This window comes from Erinaceus europaeus, chromosome X (assembly GCF_950295315.1).
Source record: "Erinaceus europaeus chromosome X, mEriEur2.1, whole genome shotgun sequence".
Taxonomy (NCBI): Eukaryota; Metazoa; Chordata; class Mammalia; order Eulipotyphla; family Erinaceidae; genus Erinaceus; species Erinaceus europaeus.
In genome coordinates this window covers 125,658,784-125,678,911 of record NC_080185.1, presented here as the reverse complement: position 1 = coordinate 125,678,911, position 20,128 = coordinate 125,658,784, and the positions used below count along the sequence as shown (strand labels likewise).

At 40.8% G+C, this 20,128-nt stretch overlaps 2 protein-coding genes across 5 annotated transcripts in view; one reads left to right on the top strand and one right to left on the bottom strand.

The window, feature by feature from the left end:
• The window catches only part of ARHGAP6 (Rho GTPase activating protein 6), a 562,780-nt gene that overhangs the window by 129,338 nt on the left and 413,314 nt on the right, over positions 1–20,128 (bottom strand). The window lies entirely within an intron of this gene.
• AMELX (amelogenin X-linked) lies at positions 256–18,247 on the top strand. Of its 2 annotated transcripts, XM_007517462.2 has the most exons (7): positions 256–307; positions 12,213–12,338; positions 13,554–13,619; positions 15,570–15,617; positions 16,962–17,006; positions 17,279–17,722; positions 18,090–18,247. In XM_007517462.2, exons 3-7 carry the CDS (start codon positions 13,566–13,568, stop codon positions 18,093–18,095), a joined length of 597 nt encoding a protein of 198 aa, XP_007517524.1. In that variant the 5' UTR covers positions 256–307; positions 12,213–12,338; positions 13,554–13,565; the 3' UTR covers positions 18,096–18,247. The 2 variants fall into 2 exon arrangements, with proteins under 2 accessions (XP_007517524.1, XP_060038511.1); XM_060182528.1 differs by lacking the exon at positions 15,570–15,617.

Sequence of the window (20,128 nt, the reverse complement as noted above, 5' to 3'; positions counted from 1 at the left end):
TTCCTCCCTCCCTCCCTCCCTCCCTCCCTCCCTTCCTTCCTTCCTTCCTTCCTTCTTTCCTTTCCTTCTTTCTGAACGGTTTCATCATTCTGAGAAGAGGGACACATAGAGAGAAGACACGCCACTACTTTGGACTGTGCTGCCATGTGGTGGTTGGGGGGTTCAAACCTAGGCCTTTCAGCATGGTGAAGTGGGTGCTTTGCATGGTGAGCTCTTTCTCTCAGCCTCCAAAAACATGCCAGCATCAAGCTAGCGACTGAAGAATGCCTCTGTCTGGAAGTGAAGTACAGTCCTCTACTCTGTCAAGGTGCGCTACCAAAGGGACTCCAGTTTCTTAAGTATTTACTATGGCTAAATTCTGCTTCAAGACTTTGCTTCAGATAATTTCATTTTACCATAACAGTAATTTTATAAAGCCTCCCGTGTGGGGGGAGGAGGGGGCTTTGGGATAACAACGCACGCTTTTCTAGATGAACTGCAATACAAATACATTTTTTGCCCCACAGGTTTTGCCCTTACACGATTTTCATTTTGCTTTAATCTTTATTTATTTATTTATTTATTTATTTATTTATTTATTTATTTATGAATAAGACAGGAGAAGTGAGAGAGAAAGAACCAGACATCATTCTGGTATATGTGCTGCCAGGGATTTGAACTCAGGACCTCACATTTAAGAGTCAAATTCTTTATCCACTGCACCACCTCCCAGACCACCTCTTACTCAATTTTATAGTTGATTTGTTAGATCCAGCCTCCCTCATATGTTCTATTTATTCCACATCCTAACCAACAGGCTGGGGGAGTAAGTAGAGGGGAAAATCATAAACGTGGACATTGAAAATCTTGAAAACATTTCTGGAACATGGCTTTTAAAATACGTTTAACGGGAGTCGGGCGGTAGCGCAGCGGGTTAAGTGCACGTGGCGCAAAGCGCAAAGACCAGCGTAAGGATCCCGGTTCGAGCCCCCCGGCTCCCCACCTGCAGGGGAGTCGCTTCACAGGCGGTGCAGCAGGTCTGCAGGTGTCTGTCTTTCTCTCCCCCTCTCTGTCTTCCCCTCCTGTCTCTACTTCTCTCAGTCCTATCTCACAACGATGACATCAACAAACAAAAAGGAAATAAATAAATATTTTTTAAAAATACGTTTAAGTCCCCGAGTTTAAGGCACTCAGTTGCATCCCTGATACAAACGAGAGCTAAAGCCTACATATTGCAATTGCTCCTTCAGAATGAAGAAGGAAGAAATACGAAGGGAACTTCCATTTCTCACTCATAGAGAAGCCACTGTGTAATGAATGGCAACACACTTGGAAACATAGTTGGAGTTTACTGACTTTACTTCGATAATTCTTCACTTGAAGAACGTCATTTGCAGGTGAAGCGAGTGCTAGACCAGTCAGGTCACACAGACTAAGGCAGTTTGAGAAAATACTTCCTTAAAATTGAGAGCCGGAAATGTACCAGTTATTACCTCAGTAAGTTGAGATTCCCACTCTGACCAGAGACAAGATTTCCTTCTCCATGTCCATTCACAAAAGGGCTACTGGGCAGCAAGAGAGCTCCCGACAGTCTCACACATGTCTGAACAGAAAGGAGGTCAGGCTGCTGCACTAGCTAACTGTTCGGAGATTTACATATTTCTGAAGCCCACAGGCTTCCCCTGCTTCCTCCACTCCTTAGACCAAGTTAGATTAGAAGGATGTGATTGAACTGCGATTGCTCACTTGCTTTCATTAGCCACAAATGGATCTCATGATTCTTGTTGCTGCTCAGAAGGTGTTTAGTCTACGGAATGATTTGCAAGCTGACTTCAGCAAAAGTCCTTGAGAGCCATTAATTCACTCAGGGCTGTAGCATAGAGCATACTACCAGACCCAAGTTTCTACACTTTCTAGATTCTTGACACCATGATCTCCATGCTTCGTAATGAAGGTAAAGACCACTGGCACATGCCAATCTATTTGAATTTTTAAGTAATAGTTTCGATCTTTAATCTATAACCTGAAATATTTTCGCACCCAATTAAGACAATAATTTCATTTAGATAATTGCGGTTGGGAGTTGGGTGGTAGCGCAGCGGGTTAAGCGCACGTAGTGTAAAGAGCAAGGACCGGCAGAAGGATCCCGGTTCGAGCCCCCAGCTCGCCACCTGCAGGGGGGTCGTTTCACAGGCAGTGAAGGAGGTCTGCAGGTGTCTGTCTTTTTCTCCCCCTCTCTGTCTTCCCCTCCTCTCTCCATTTCTCTCTGTCCTATGCAACAACAGTGACAACAATAATAACTATAACAATAAAACAACAAAGACAGACAACAAAAGGGCATAAACAAATAAATATAAAATAATAATAATGATAATTACTGTTTTACTTCTCCCTATCTATCCACTGTTTTCTTAAAGGAATCACAGACAACTGGATCCAGCAAGTGAAGTTTGGGCCTTCATGGACCCTAAAACAGTGGTCTGTCCCCTATGCATTGTTGGGTTCAGACACCTACCCCACTTCCTGCACTGGGGACAATTCTGTCTACCCCGCCCCAGGAACATAAGCATGGTGGGTTTTTTTTTGTTTGTTTGTTTGCTTTGTTTTGTTTTTAAGGCAACAAAAATGTATTTGAATTAGATTATGTTGTAGTTTACACATTTTGCAAAGATAATAAAAAGACACTTTAAGTTATTCAATCATATACTCGAAACTGGTGAACATTTGACGGACACTGTCCATCAATAAAGTTATTACAACTCTTCTCATAGATCTTTCATTAAATCACGTTTACTTCTTCGTACCCAGCATTTTCAGGTAGCTCTAGGCTTGACCAGAGAATATTCTCCAGAAACACTTTTAAATGTAACCCTATACTTCACAGGAGCATCACCAGCTACCTTCTTAATTTTTAAATGCTTTTGTTCTCAGTTGTTCCCATATTGTGATTATTGGGCCTGAAGCCCCTATGATAAATTTCAGCCACTCCTGGAAACAGCTCAGGAGTGCCAGGGCCAGGGTAGGAACGCTGGGGTCTAGCCTCTCCTCTCACTCTCTCACTGACCACTTTCTGCTTCAGCTCCCTCCTTCCTGGCAGGGGTGTCAACTCCCTCCACTAGAAACCCAAGACTTCGAGGCTGTTTAGCGTGCATGCCTTGCACTTCACCATCACAGAGCATGCATGGCTCATGCCTCTCGCTCGGTCATTCAGGAGCTCTCCCTTCCCACCTAATCTTCTGCACACCCAAACATACTCAGCCCCTTTCCCCTTTCTATTCTGCCCAAGGCCAGACTTCTATAACGGAATACTCTTTATGTCTACCCACAGTCTTTTTACTCCCAAAGCCCAGGCTTCCCGAAGTCTCAGCTTCAAGATGAATGTCAATGACTATTCTAGGTGAGAAAGTCATTCTACCTTTAAGTGCAAAGAGCATGAAAGCACCAGAAGACATAATCACTTTGGCCTCATTTTTTTTTCTGCAGTCTTGACCTCATAGCATGCCCGTGGCACTTTGTTCCTGCCAGTTCTCCGACATACTGAGCATGTTTGATATTAGTGCCTTTGCACTAGCCCTTGACCTTGAGATAATTAGTCTGCTGGTCACAGGCTTGCAAAATGAGTTTTGGCCCTGCCAAGGCAACCTGAGATTCTCTCATAGCAACATTTAGTGCTCATCTGTAAGTTGATAATTTTGTATGGCCTGAAGGTGACGTTATAAACATCCAAATGGTCCCAAGCAGACAAACGGTTCCCAACCCAGCTGCTTGTTTATATCTGTAGTTCATAGTAGCTCTCTGTGAGACTGTGAGCAGAGATGCTTGTCTCTGACTTACTGATGTGGTTCCTGAACTCAGAGCACGCCTGGCACATGGAAAGAATTCTGTAACTACTTCAGCATGTGAAATGTTACGACAATGGCTGGGACTTAATTCATATTCACTTCCTCTCCAGAATCATCATCATAGCCAACTGTACCATCATGAGACAACTCTAGTAAGATTACTCCACACTGCTACACTGTGTTCAGCCTTTCATGTTTCTACATTTTATGTACTAAGGACTAAAAGCTTCTTGAAGACATTTTAATACATCTTTTTAGACTTATAACTCATAAAATCTACCACTTTAGAGTGAACCATTGAATGACTTTAGTATAGTGAAGAGACTGTACAACTGTCACCTTCAATTCCAGAATACTCCCATCACTCTCTCAAAAAAAAAAAAAAAGGACAATCTGAATCCATTAGTAGTTGTTACTTCCCAACTTCCCACACCTCCTTACTCACTGCCAATGGCAGTTAGGAATCAATCTACTTTATGTCTCTATGGATTTGCCTATTTGGGGTATTTTCTAGAACAGAAATCATATGATACTTTTTGGGGCTATTCCACTTAGCACCATGTTTTCAAGCTTGTTGTAGGACATGGCAGTTATTTCCTTAGATTTTATGACTGACTAATATTAAATTGCATGGGTTCTTATGCCATCTAATTATGTGTTTTTTGGCCTAGATGCTATAGATACTCAATAAACATTTCATCCTCATGATTTAAAAAATTCTGGAAACGAGAGACTTCAAAACATTAATAAAGGCTGCTGAATTAGCAGGATTGACATACTAGTAAATGAAGAAATGTCTAACAGCTATGTGGTAGGCAGATTCCTAAAATCCATGACCCCCCCCCCAAGATTTCCTTTCTTAATCCAGGGGAGTATGAATCTGCTGAAGGCAACATTACCTCTGTGACTATGTTTTAATATATGGCAAATGGGATTTTGCACATGCAACGAAAAGTACTAACTGGCTGACTTTGAGTGAATTAAAGAGAGAATATCTGGGTAGACCTAATCAAATCAAAGGATCTCTTTGAAAGCAGAATCTTTCCTCTTTAACTTATGGCTAAAGGGCAGAGAGCTGTAAAACAGAAGGCTCTGAGGTGGTGGTGAGTAGCCCAGGAGATGGCTCAGTGGGTGGGTAGCACACTGAACTCGCAAGCTAGAGGGGTCGTGGCTGTCTCTGAGGACACAGTGCTGTGTGAAGGATGGGTGGGTGGCCTCTGGGAACTCCACAAGCAGTCCACAGCGGGTGAGTCTAGTTCACAGTCTAGCAGGACAGTGGACACCCCAGTACTACAACATCAAGGAAATGAGTTCTGACATCAGGCAGGATGAACTTGGAAGTGGTTTCTTTCCCAGTGATGCCAGAAAAGAGCCCAATCCAGCTGACATATTGATTTTGGCTTTGTGAGACCCTAATCAGATTTCTGACTTACAGAACTTTGAGCAAGTAAATTAGTTTTGTTTTGAACCATTACATTTGTGGCAACCTGTTACTTAGCAATGAAAACCAGAGTAAGTGGTATTTCAGAAATTACTGGTTTTTTTTTTTTTTTTTTGTACCTAGAAACTTATGAGGCACATCTTAAGATACAGAAAATATCTTTAGTAAGCAGCACATGGGTTGGAAAGGAAGTGAGGTGAATGGTACCAGATGGCCCCTTTATGAATGATAGACATAAGTAGAAGAGAAAGTCTGAAAAGGGTCTGCTAATCTATATTCCCAATCAGCTTGTTCTGATCTCTGCTCAAAGAGGATTGTTTTCCTTTTTTCAATATATAAAATTATGTCATTTATTTCATTTTAATTATTTGGAGTGTTACTTGTTCACTATCAATATTGCAGTAGCTCCTCTGGTGATCTGTGTTTTCCCGGTGCACGCTGGCTCGCGTTTCTTACTCTTACCCATCCGGTGGCATTTAGCATGAGGTCTGTCTATAGGTATGATATAGCTAACCTTTGTTTTTCAAAGCAGCATTTAAATAAGTTTCTTCAGCTGCCATAATTTCTTCTTCTCCTTCTTTTTGGTTGTCATCATTCCTTTTATTGCATTGCCATCAGTTATTGCTGGGGCTGTGTCTGCACGGCAAATTCACTACTCACCACTCCTGGCAGCCATTCTCCCCCCCCCCTTTTTTTCTTTTATCAGATAGAGACACAGAGAAATTGAGAGGCAAAGGGGAGGTTTTCTATACCCCCCCCCAGATCCCCACTTCCCCACGCAGGCAGGAACCAGGGACTTGAACCTGCGTCCTTAAGCATGGTAATATGTTCACTCTACAGGTTGTGCCACCAGTTGGCCCCCATAAGTTATTTTTATCTAGTTCCACTATTTCAGTGGTTTGGTGCTTTCCTTTTATTTCTGTATACTATGTGGACTATGCTTTCTGTGTTACTATATTCTCCACTGATTTAAAAATACACATTACAGTTTTGGTTTTACTAATGATTCATATAGAGCTTTTTCAAATATTCTCTGGCTTGTACTTCCTTATTTTTCAAGATCAGGAATGAAATATAACCTTTAGACACTTAAGATGACACTGCTAAGAAAAAGTATGCCGCCAACATATGCTTGTTTGATTACATTAGATTGAGAGTTGTATGTTCCTTAATCTCATCTGGAATAATGAGATATGAGATTCATAAACAACTTAGAAATTTGGGGTTGGTGTGTGTGTGTGTGGGGTGTAAATTATATGGCCCCTGGTGTGGTAAATATATATATTAATGGTACAAGGAAAGAAAACACTGCCAAGAATAGTGATCACCATCACTATTCTTTGTTGAGAATTATTCAAGTACTGCACTGTAAATGCATGTGTAAAAATCAGTTCATTAATTGAGACTCTCTCTTCCTGCTCAAATAAAACCCACTGGAGGAAATAAGTCTGGAGACATATAAAAAAAAAACCTGTTGAGAATAGAATTATTCACGACTGATTCTCCTAAGTTTTAGAATCCATTATCCTATCACTCATTACATTTGTGTCTGATCTGTTGATTCAAATTGGAATGTACTGCAAGTAGATATACCATGATAGATATAGTTTGTGTGTTTTTTTCTTATTTGTAACTGAGCTTATTTGCTTAATATAACAAAACTTTATTATTATTAGTTCTTCTTCCTCCTGCTCCTCCTTCCTCTTTGATCTTCCTCCTCCTGCTGGTCCTTCTCTTCCCATCCATTCTCTCTGCATCTGAGGAGCTATTCATTAAAATATTAGCAGTAGTTATCTAAAGGACTCCTTTCTAAAAGTCTGCGGTCACATTTTTATTTTATTTTCAAAGGTACAATTTTATTTTATTTCTTTAAAATAATCTGTGAATGAAAAATGTAGGAGAGACATAAGAAGTTTGGGATACAATGTTTTTCCTTCATATTCAGCAAGAGTAAGTGATAGTGTGAGTGAGGTCTCCCATAGCCTTTGGGTTTGTTTAACATTCATCTTCATGGGTCTGAGGGGTGGAGGGTTGGGAGGGCTGAACAAAAATATAAGAGACGAAAAAACATCCGACAATATTTTTTAATAGATAGGTTCCCTTTCAGATCACTAGTAGAAACCGTCTCTGTATTATAAGCAGTCACAGAGAGAGTTCATACAGTTTATAATTTAAAAGGCCTGTAAGCTTCTGCTAAATATCTGGCGGAGCAGTTTTCAAAAAGGGAAATTATATGCAGCTGGGATTGTGTGTTGCTTGGGTTATAATTAACTGGTAACTGGCAGGAGAGAAAATGTCACATTTGTGTTTGCAGAGGTAACAACAGTAATGTAAAAACAAGCACCTTGATTTCTGCTTATCGGACAAAATGCTCTAACTTAAGGTGTACTTTCCTACTGGGTTTCAAAGTATACATACACAGACTGGTAGTTTCCATATAAAGAGTACAAGGTACTGGGTGGGGAGAACTTCGTCTTGCCAGCAGACAGCCTAGGTCAGAATTACGGCTGGGCCATTGACCCAGGATGGCTGACTTTAACCAGTGTCCTTGACTTGTATACTTGTCTCACCACCAAGAAAATGGGAAAACTTCAGTAAGGCAAGCTAGTAATGCCATTCAGGATACACTTGGCTCTGCTTAAGCATGATGCTCAATACTCAAAGTGACAATTTTAGTCACTGCTCAAGGAGGAAAGGAGACAATGTAAAGAAACAAAGAAAGGAATCTGTTACCCAGAAGGTGGAGAATGAGCATTCTCCACATTTGATGCACAGAATTTTTTTCTACTATTCTTAGACAGAAATTTTGCATCATTACACTTTAGTAATGGGCCTGTCATCTTTACTTTTTTGAAACTGTCCACAGTGTCACGAATGTAAAACATCAGGAAACTGTTGTCACACGATCTGCTAATTCTACAGGGAATAAGAAGTGGGAGGCAGAGCCTCCCGAGGGACCAAAGACTCAGCAGTGCTACCAGTTCCTCCTGTTCTGTCATTCCTGGATCCAGTACAGTAGTTGCTTTAGCCAGTGGCTCCTCAAAATAAATAAATAAATATATAAATAAATAAATAAAATTAAGAGTGAGCCCTGTGCAGTTTTTTAGACAGCAACCTCTTCATCGTGTTCCTAAATTATGCAAAATTCAGTTATAGCAGTTAGCTATTTCCAAGACTCTGTGAAATATCCTGTCATAAATGGTCTGTCTGGTAGGAGTATTGGCCAGATCTGAAGCTGATACATTTCTGAGGGATGAAGTAAGTCAGGAGGAGACCTAGACATTAATTTAATCTTCTCCCATACATTTTATTAGAGCAAATTGCTACTTGAAATGAAATTAAACAGATACAAGACCTGTTACAGAATTCTGTGTAGTGACTGCAAGTGTGTTCTACGGTGTATGACATTTTCCCAGTATAATGCCAAAGTAATTTCAGATCTTGAAATCTTTTTTTTTTTTTTAATCTTTCCTAAGGAAACATTTTTTTAAAATTTTTAAATTTTATTTTAATTTTAAATTTTTAAATTTTTTTTTACTTATAAAAAGGAGTTGTGCCCCTCTTATCCTATGTTTTTTGTCAGTGCTTCCTTTTTTTAAAATAAATTTTATTTATAAAAAGGAAACATTAACAAAACCATAGGATAAGAGGGGTACAACTTTGCACAATTCCCACCACCAACTCTGTATCCTCTCCCCTCCCCTGATAGCTTTCCTATTCTTTAACCCTCTGGGAGTATGGGCCCAAGGTCATTGTGGGGTGCAGAAGGTGGAAGGTCTGGCTTCTGTAATTGCTTCCCCGCTGAACATGGGCATGTTTCCTTTTAATAAATAAAAATTTTAAAAAAGACATTTTTAAAAAAGGAAGAAATATCTGAGAGTGATTTTATCTTCTAAGGAAAGGTTTACAGAGGCACTACTGAAAAGCCAACTCCAAATCCTGTTCCTTAACTCTTTACATTATTCCAGAATATTAGAGAGTCTCTTATATACCATTCAAGAGCTGATTCCTATAGTTGATGAGAAAGAAAGGCTCTAGCACTTCATAGCACATGACTTCTCTAAAGCTCACCCACACCCCTTGGCAGGTGGTGAAAACCAGGATGTTACATAAAGGAAGCTATAACCCCCAAATGAACCCAAAATCCCTCCCAATAGTCCAAATTCAAAGCCACAAAACAGACGACTTTGAGCTTTTCTCCAAGGTGGATCTTCAGGCCACCCTTGCTCAGAGCATTTCTGCACTTGCAGTCCACATGTAACTTCTACAACTTAGGGCATTTGCTTTCCTCGCTCACCATGAATTAGAAGCACAAGCCAGAAAGGGAGAAGTTGATGGCATGAGCACATGGGGGACAGCAGACCCATGGGCTGCAAGGAAGACGAATAGTCACTATTAAAACTAGGCAAAATAACCTCTTAAAAGGACAAGACAGGGACTGGGTGGTGGTGTGTTTGGTTGAGTGCACACAGTACCATGTGCAAAGGCCTGGATTCAAGCCCCCGGTCCCCGTCTGAAGGGGGGGAGACTTCACAAGTAGTGGAGCCGTGCTGCAGGGGTCTCTCTGTCTCTCTCCCTCCCCCTCTCATTTTCTCCCCATCCTATCAAATCAAATGAAAAATACAATATAAAACATCATTAAATTACTTCTTTGTAATAGCATATGCCATACACACATAGACACGATGACATATATTTTACATGCGAATATGTCACATATGCACACATGGGTGCAACATGCACACGTGTAACAGATGCGTATACACACATACAATTAACAAGTTGTCAATGTTGAGCACCTACTACTGGTGTGAGGCCAGGCACTGCAGGAGGTGAGGCCATGCAAGACATGCTTCCTTGCCCTCAGAGCTCGAGCTCGTGACCACTTTGGCTCTAGCCACCCTGGCCTCTCTTCACTACAAGCATTTGAGTGGGCCACACAGTGAGGAGGTGTAGTGGTGGTGGGTCAGATTCTTGCTGCCTGGGATTAATCCATGTGTTCCCCTTCTATCAATGACAGGCTCGTACCACTTGACCCCTGATTTGTGCGCCAGAGAATAGAAGGTTGCCTAGCCTGAGTGCCTGCTCTGTGAATGTCCTGCTTTACAGTCCACATGACCCTATGGGCATCAGGAGGGACATGGAGGCTAATTCTGGGCCAGAAGGAGCCTAGGATATGACATTTTCATAACCCTTTCTTGAACTATTTAGTATCTCATGTACCGTGGAGGGAAAGAAATGGACAGTCACACCATTGTCACTGTATTAGCCATCATTGTCTAGGCAACTGTCCCTGGAGAATTAGCCATAAGGCTGTAATTCATTATCCAGTGGACCAGAGGAATTGGTCCTACAATAAGGAAGCAGTGCATCCATTCTTGAAGCCAAATATATGAATCTGTCTTGAACGTTGACAGAAAGCCGTAGGATATTTTGCAACATAGTATCACCACCAATAACTTACCAATGAATTCATTATTTGAGATTCCCCCTACATTCACAGGAATCAGTGGTAGTGGGTGAATCCTTTTAGACACTCTAATATAGGTGACATGGGGAAAGATGACAAGAGTGTGACCTATACTTTCCCTTACTTCCATGTCCTCCAAGTAAGCTGATGCCAATTCTCCTAAAATCCACTTTGCAATTTTCTTCAAAGGGAATCCATCTTGTTTTTTTCTCTCTAGCTCTTAGTACTTCATTGCCGTTCATGGGTACTTTCTTCTAAAATTGAATTCAGTCAATGTGGAGTATTTATATAAATATATGTATTTTTACACATGAGCTCAGAAAATTGAACTTAACTGGTCAAAGAGATCCATTATACCACCAATAAATAGCACCCGGTTATAAGTTCAAAATCGATTTCCTTTATTGATCTAGTGTTGATGGACAATTCCTCAGTTATCTCTTATCATTAGTTATAAAATGGCTTTCTATTAGATCAGAATTCTAGAGTGAAAGAAAATGTCTATCTACTTTCCCTAGGTAGAAGAGTGAAAGATAAGGACTTAGCACTAATCAGAGAATCTCTTAAGAGAGATAAGGGCTTTGGGTTTTGCTGCTTAGGCAAAGGAGAGGCTCCTAAGAACCTGGGGACAGTGCCACTAAAGGGACAGATAAGTGACTGCCACAAGAAAGAGACATAAATGTGCATTTGCTGTAAGAGACAGCGGGGCTGGGCCAAAAGGATATGGCACAGAAGGACCATCTTGGGTAGAGACTAAGTTGCCACGTGGCTGGGGGAACCTGGGTAGTACTCCTATGATGTATGTTTGCTTATATGGATCAAAGTGCATTTTCAAATGTGTGGTCCAGTGTGTGCTATGCTCCTTGCCCTATCTGTCTAGTTGTCAGGTAAAATTTTTGCTATTACAATAGTGGAATTCATGGTGGCTTGGATGGCAGATGGACTGCGAGATAGAGCCAAGGAGAAGGAACTTTGCCCCCCCCCCCTTCTGTGGACACGAGAATGATGATAAAGGAATATCCACAGGGTCCGAGGAAAATTCCATCAATGGAAATAGAAAACACAGCAGTGGCGATCTCCAAATCACAAAACTTCAGGCACATATTGGGTAGATACTTGAGATTTCTCTGGAATAGAGGTTTGATCTGAAAAGGCTGGAGAACCCTAAGAGACATCTTGATTGCACTAAGAAAATTAACCATCTGAATTTTTTTTTCTTTTGTCAAGAACACTGTTATGTTTGCCAGAATCAGAGAGCATTGCTACTTCTTAAAAGTAGACTTGAATCAGCATGTTCAGTCAATCCATTTGCTGACTTAAAGACAGCCTGATGAAACTTTTTGCCTGTTAAACCTACTATTGCCCATAATGAAAGACTTTGTGTGCACTAATCACAACATACAGCCTTATGCTTGATCACAGCTTCCAAAACTTCATGATCCTGGGATTTTTAGTTATACTCAACACATTTTTCTTTCAGAAACCTGATTGGTTGTTCTAGATGCTATGAATGATATAAATTGAGCTCTTAGTTAGAAGAAAACTATAGAACCAAACATCCCTGAGTTTCAAAACAGAAACTTATTTTGAATACACACACTCAAAGGTATGTGAATTTTATTCATATTTTCATAGTCTTATTGTACTGCTTTTTCTTATGCATTTAATATTCAAAAGATGAAAAATATATTCTGTATTTTTAATATTTCATGCAGTTAATATTCAGTTAGTTTTTTTTTTACTTAGACCATAATTAAATTAGACTCTAATTACTTAAATTAATCATTTTACTTTCTAATGCAGTGAAGTGTTTGCCTGTCTTTGTTTAAATTTTCATTCCTGCATCACGGAGCAATTCTGGGGGCCATATTACACAGAAAAATATTTATTTTAAGTACTTATCAATTAAAATCAAGGTATTTTTCTTACAGACTGTGATTCATTGCTTTGAAAAGCATTCTATTTAATTACATAAAATAGAACCATAAAGATAATGCTTTTCCTCATTAGTTCATTTTTTTATCAAAACAGACTTAGGAGCTAGAAATCATCTGCATACTTTTTATAGCCAACATTATTACACCGGATGTTCATTTCCTATGGAAAAAGTTAAGACAGTTCTTCTGACAATTTTCAAAATTAGTCAATAATTTGTAACAAAAAGCAAGAACCGGTTTGCGGATGGCCTGTTTTGTTTTGTTTCCCAAGAATCTTATGTATGGAATAGTTACAATGCAGAAGATGCATTGTGGTGTGGAATGTTTTAAGTAGAAGGCATTCATAATTCCCAGAGTATTAGCTTAAAGTCCTACTGATCAGAAATATAAAGCTAAAAGCTCCTTCCTTATTCTATTAGGCAACTAATGTCTTTCTGCAGATGAGTAGCTTTGGTTTTAATAATAGTGAAACCCTGGCGACAGTGCAAAAGAAAAAAAAATGTACCTCTTGGATCTTGAAATGTAAAATGCTATGCCTCTTGATGAACTCCTCAGCTTTTAGAACCAACACTATTCTTTCACTCATTCATTATAAGCTACATAGATCTTCTATGGCCTAAAGGCTAAACAAGGGTAGAGAAACAGTATGTAGAACTATGTCATGACAGATTATTCATGTTCCTGCAACTTGTCCAGCTCTTAACCTACTGTGACTCTAGAAGCAAGGACATTTCAGGGAACTAGACATTTCTTCTGAATAAAGTACTCTCACATAGGATGGCTTCATGCCTTCTAGTAGCAGTAGACCAATGCCAGTTTTTGAAGCATTTATATCCTTAGTTGAGAAATGATAAGAAAAGTGGGGTATTGACTTCTTTTTTCAGGGCCATCAAGAAATGGGGACTTGGATTTTGTTTGCCTGCCTCCTGGGAGCAGCCTTTGCTATGCCTGTAAGTAAAACAGCCCACCTGTAAGTCAGTGTTCAGTTTCACAAGCTTGGGAATACAATTCTGCCCCAGGGTCGGTCAACTTCAGGGTTTAAAACAGCGCAAAGTCTGATGTTCTCAAACAGTTCTGTGCTTAAGAAACACTTGAGGAACTTTTTTTTTTTTTTCTTTTCTTTCCTTTTTTTCTTTTCTTCTTTTTTTTCAACCTAGGTGCTCAGATGCCTCCACCAAAGATTCTGATTCAGCAGAGTTTGTGCGGGGCCTAGGACACTGCATGTTAGCAAGTACCCCGGGAGATTCTGTGAACAGCTGGCTTGAAAATGTCCTTGTGTATCTCTGGGGTGGGGGAAACTTTGAGAAGGAATCCTTGAACAGTCTCCAGAGAAACTCTTAACCAGTGTCAGGCAACCAATACTGCAAAAGGCCAGTTTTTTGAGAACTCGGTTTCTCACAGGCTTCTAAAACTCTTTCTGTTCTGCAAACTCCACAGCTATTATCCTCAGACAGTGAGTGTTCTGTGTTGGGAATTCCTATCTTAAAGTCTTTTGCTATTCCCAGAGGCTTTAACCCTTTGGGTGTATCTGCCAAGCATAGGACTTCCACTCAACTGTGCCCAGTCCTACCTGTACCCAAGACAGAGGGAGACATTTCACATTCAACTGTCCCAACAGCCGGGAAGTCTGACTCAGTCTTTAGAAGCAGGGACACAAGGTCAGAGAGCCTAGCTCACATGCAGGCAAGGCAGTCTCCACCCACTTTTCCATGGCATTAAGAGCAGTGGATACTACCAGAAACCAGCAAAGCTTGAACATCTGCCTCTCCCCTTCCTCTCACCCACAAGACTGAGATACTGCTCCCTGCCTCCCTGAAAACCTGCGCTGTGGCAAGTCCTAGTCCCCAGAGGGGACTCTGCATTACAAATTCTGTCACTTCTCTTCAACTCCATGTCCTCCTGAATTCAACATCCCTGTTGTCAGACGGCTTCTATCAAGAAAAACGTAGAAAAGGCAGCTACTTGACTCATATAGTAATTCTCGATCAGATGAGAGCACGCAAAGTCTCTTATCAAGAAGGAGCAGTTAGAGAGAACAGAGCCTAAATTAGCTCTGTGTCTGGGAAACTGCTTCTCATGGGTCTCTCCTCCCATTCCCCACTCGAGGATTCCACACTGCAGGCATCCTTCTCTTGACCTCCACTCCTGCAAGGACAGAGAGTCCTGGCTGAACTAAGTACTCAGGTTGTTTTCCACAAACAATTTGCAAGTTTTCTTGCTGTAAAACTTTGGTCGCATAATGAAGAAGAATCGGCTTCAACTTCGTAATTAGTCCTTTCATTTTCCACGACACTTATTTCCTCTCTCACACACATTCTCCAAGCAGTCTCACTTCCTTATCTCTTTAGTTGTACCTTCTGATGTGCCATCTGCGTAGCAAGCCAACCTGGAGGCATCTCTTTGGTACCTAGGCACTTAGCCACCTCCTGATCTCTAAGGAAAGGTTTCTAAGACAGTTCTCTGCCTGGTGGTGGTTGGTAATTATGTAAGACAAATGCACCTCTCTGCCCACCATGAAATGAGTCCCATCAAGAAGTAAAATGGCAGGTGGGGGTAGGTAGGACTGACGATGGGGAGAGGGGGGTTCAAAGATCATGGGGCAATTAGTGTGTGCTGGTGTCTTCTTCTGGGTCTCTCACCATCAGAACAGAGTCCCTGGGGAAGCTTTCAAAGTTGTTCCAGACATCTTTCAAATAAGAGGACTCCTCCTCATTCCCCCACCCCGCATGTTCAGACTCAAAGTTGACCTCGAATATATTCTGCACCATGTAGATTTTTTAAATGTTGCTTCAGTCTCTCTTAATGTGAAAAATTGCATATTGACTTAATATCTTCCCCCCTCTCTCCTTTCTCTCCCTCTCTCGCTCTTTTTCTTCTCTTTCTCCCCCTCCCTATAAAAGCTACCACCTCATCCTGGGCACCCTGGTTATATCAACTTCAGCTATGAGGTAATTTTTCTCTTTACTAATTTTGACCTTTGTTTAAGTTAACAATGCCCTGGGCTCTGCAAACACTAGTATGTTGATTCTCCATTCGAGATGTTTCTCAGTCCCACTTGTTCAGTGCCCACCACTGGCTCCTTAGTTGAAGCCCCATGGACTGCCTCCAGCCTGCCCCGCCCTAGGACACGCCCCCACCACCCCCAGCCTCTCTGACTCAGTCTCTCCTCCTTATCTGGCTGTAAAGTTACCCACCTGGAACCATCGATGAGGGGGGGACTACATGGTAGGGCAGAAAGCGAGCTCTGGCTGAACAGCTTTGCTCTACATCAGCCTTTAAAATGTGGGGATCAGGTAAGATGTTATTTAAGACCCTTTCCAATGAGGAAGCCCCTGACTCTAAGATGTTCACACCCTGGGTGTTGCTCAATTGTATTTACTGTAAGACCAGACACCAAGTGGCCTATGAGATATTCTGCAATGCAGCAACAAAAAGTCTGAGATTTCTGGAAACTGGGGTTTGAGGCTTCTCTCCACTCCATGTGATCTTGGACAAATCATGCTTTCTGCCTGGAACTTCGGTTTCCTCATCCGGTGAATGGAAATAGCTATAATACTCAAGCCAAGACTGTTTGGTGAGCGAGAGAGTTAATATAAAAAAGGCGCTTTGTTGAGCATAACTAGAGCAAGTTAGCGATTGTTTGTTGTACTGACTGCCAGTGCTATAGTACCATAGCAACGAGTTCCTGGCTGTGCGGTAAACCAATCATATGCTGTCTCATAGGTTCAGGTGACAACCTGCGAGTCTCTTCACTCATACAAGTTAAGGAAATATGTTAACGAGAATTTGAGGCTGGATTTTCTGGTAAACCTCAAAGAGTTGACATACTTGACCAAACTTGTGTTTCTAGGGTGAGGGACTGTGTTTCTGCCTTCCTTTGTTTTTACTGTGATATCAAATAAAAAAGGATATAATTAACGATATGTCAAATTAAATTTCTGTTTTGTTTTGCTCTTGCAAAGAAGAGCTGGGACTTTGAAATTAAACAGAATTACAGCTTGTGTAGACTCAGTCAAGATCATGAGCCTTACTAACTCTCCATGACCTTGTCTGTGAAGGTGAGGGTGATGATTCTTGCCTCAAAGTGTATGAGAAAATATGAACATGTAAGTGGCAGGTGTGATATGACACATGCTGAACACATAGGCAGCACCTGACAAATGCCTGCCTTATTCCTTCTTCTATAGAACTCCTACTTTCAAGCTACCAATACTGACAGGACTCCATTAGCAAGTCTGTATTTCCTCTAACAATATCAAAACAAATGTATTCTAATGTCTCTTTCTCTGAAGGTGCTTACCCCGCTCAAGTGGTACCAGAACATGATAAGGCCACCGGTATGTAGACATTTTGTTCTTCATTCCCTTCAAATATTAAGCATGCATTTCAATTCCCTTTAATGTGGAATTGCACGTCAATGTCACATACAGCCACTAATGGGAGATGTAGTTTGTAAAAGATAATATCTGCATACACAGTTAGAGATTCTTGCACAAGAACAAAAAGAGTAATTATTTACATTGTCACAATGACAAAAGAGAACATTGCTGCTTCTCCCGTTGGAGGTCACTGGAGCCAATGGTAAACCTGCCTCTCTGTTTCTCACCAGTACCCTTCCTATGGTTACGAACCCATGGGTGGATGGCTGCACCACCAAATCATTCCCGTGCTGTCCCAGCAGAACCCCCCGAGTCACGCCCTGCAGCCTCATCACCACATCCCCATGGTGCCAGCTCAGCAGCCCGTGGTCCCCCAGCAACCAATGATGCCAGTTCCCGGCCAACACTCCATGACTCCAACCCAACACCACCAGTCAAACCTCCCTGCACCCGCCCAGCAGCCCTACCAGCCCCAGCCCGTGCAGCCGCAGCCTCACCAGCCCATGCAGCCCATGGCGCCTATGCAGCCCATGCAACCCCAGTCACCCATGCATCCTCTGCCACCACAACCACCTCTGCATCCTATATTCCCCATACAGTCCATGCCCGCCATGCTTCCTGATCTGCCTCTGGAAGCCTGGCCAGCCACAGACAAGACCAAGCGGGAAGAAGTGGTGAGTAGACCTTAAGCCCCTCCACCTCGGGTATAAAATACTAAAGCAAAACTGGCCCCCAGGGTTCAAATTCACCAGTGACCCAGGAGCAGTGGCTATTTGTCCAAGAATGTGCACTCAAAAAAAAAAGTCACTGTTATTTTAATTAAATAAGAAGTTGTTTAAGTGTCTGAAAGGCAGGGGTCCCCATCATGGTGACCATATAATGTCTACTGACAAGATGACAAGGAATATTTGAAAGTTATGGAATTCAACTTAAATGAATCTATACTGTTATGGTGACACTTGAGTCATATGTGTTATCATAAATGATTCTACCAGGAATATTTATACAAGATATTAATTGCTCCTTTTGCTACTTTTTCAGGATTAAAAGATCAGAAAATAAGAAGAGAACTGAAGTAGATATTCCAGATACTTTCAGAATGACACAAAAACACAATGGCTGGTGTCTACCATCATTTTACTTACATTCTGTAACTGAAAATGAGTATATTTAGCAAACAATAATAAAACATTTAAAAAATCCTTCCTGTGTTCATGTTGAATTAAGCTAAAAATTTCACATCACACCCCCATAGTGACCCCCCCCCACAAAACCCACTATCATTTGAGCGATCACATTAAATTGGTTGTTCTTGAATAAGGTTATTCTTGAATGAAGCCATTGTTCATTTACAGCCCTTAACCTACCATTTGGCAAACAAATGAAGACTATATTTCTTCTTAGAGAAAATTAAAATTAAATTGCAAGTCTTCTTAAAAATGGAAGTTTATACATTATTTCTAATAGTTGCTAAAGTGAAAAGCTATGAATATGTACAGTCACTGAACATGAACCAAACCAAAGGAAGTTTATATGAGGAATTCTTTACACTGAGAAAGATAAGTTCTTGAGAAATGTTTATATTGCAAAACAAATTAAGACTTGGAACAGTGCCTTTAAACTTCACACTACATTAGTAACCAAAATCTAGTCTTTTGATCTCACTCTACAAAAAGAGGATTTTTAAATGAAATTATGTGATATGTCTAGTCATGTGCTGAATTTTAAATTATCAAAACAATTAGCTTTCATAAGAAAACTTTTATTCAGTGGTGCTTCAACTAGGGAGTCACAGATGTTTCAGATACAATTATTTCTTTTTACTTAATAATCTTTAAGATGATAAATTCCATTGTAGAGTCTTAAAAATGTTAACAGATGCATAAAATGGACTCAAAACAAGTTTTCTTTCCCACTCATATTTATATTTGAATCCTTTTTTTCCTCCTACACCCACACAGAATTGTAAACAGTCTTTGCAGGTTTTATATCAAAAAGCACCCACAGTAACTTTATCCTAATACCTTTATGATTAAGATCCCTTAATCATTTTCTGGAATGAGTAAACATAACTTTACTGAGAGAGTGTCAAGATTCAAACAAATAACTTAATTTTAATGACATCAGATTCAATTTTAAAGTAAGTAAGCTTTTAATCAATTATTATTGGTCAATTCTAGTCAACCAGCAAATATTTAATAAGTAGCTACGGCAAATTACTATTCCATACCTGTTAAAAATAGTAAGTTTCCAGCCTTAAGGTCCTAGAATCCATTAAAAGGAGAAAATAAGACCACAGTGATAAGAGAAGGTTTAATAATATCTGTAGCAGGAGTATAGTCCACATATGCTGGTAACTATGACAGACATTGTTAGTCAGCTTCTCAATCACTTCTTCATCAATCATTCCTTGTTGGCAGAGCTGGCATGAATCCCAGCATCTGGCCTCCACAGACTCAGGAGAGGTTGGCCCTTTCCTCAGAATTAATGCTCACTCTTCTGCGCCATTCCATTCCTATGATTCTACTCCCTTTGCCTGAGATTGGTTTAGGAATGGGTTGTGGTAGGAACTGAAACAATGACTGAGGCTAAAAGGGAATTCTTCTGAGAGAAGAGGAGCTTCAGGACCTGGGGGTTAGGAGGGGGAGATTATCCTCTAACGAAATGTATAATTTATTATGGAAACTCACTGTTGTCTTTGGATTTTTATCTCTGGATGTGACACCTATGTCTGCCAGTTTGTGACCGAGAAAGGCAAGGAGAAAGAAAGATGGAAAGCCCCTGTCTTCTTGGTGTCACCACTGTTCTCCTACACTCACCAGAGCCATCTGCCTCTAAATGGATCATACACATGGTTTCCATGCTGGCATTTTTTAAAATTTTGGGTTCCAACTGATGAGTGGGCCACAGTAAGACATGCTAGCTAGCTGCTTCTTCCAATGATGGCAGGCTTAGATGGCCAGGGCTAAGGAGAATTTTTTTTTTCCGTCCAAACTGCTTTCCTGAATACTCAGGTGGAGACAGAGAAGCTAGTGTGTCCTCCCGCATATATTTCCCACAATATTTTGCTTTCTGAACTT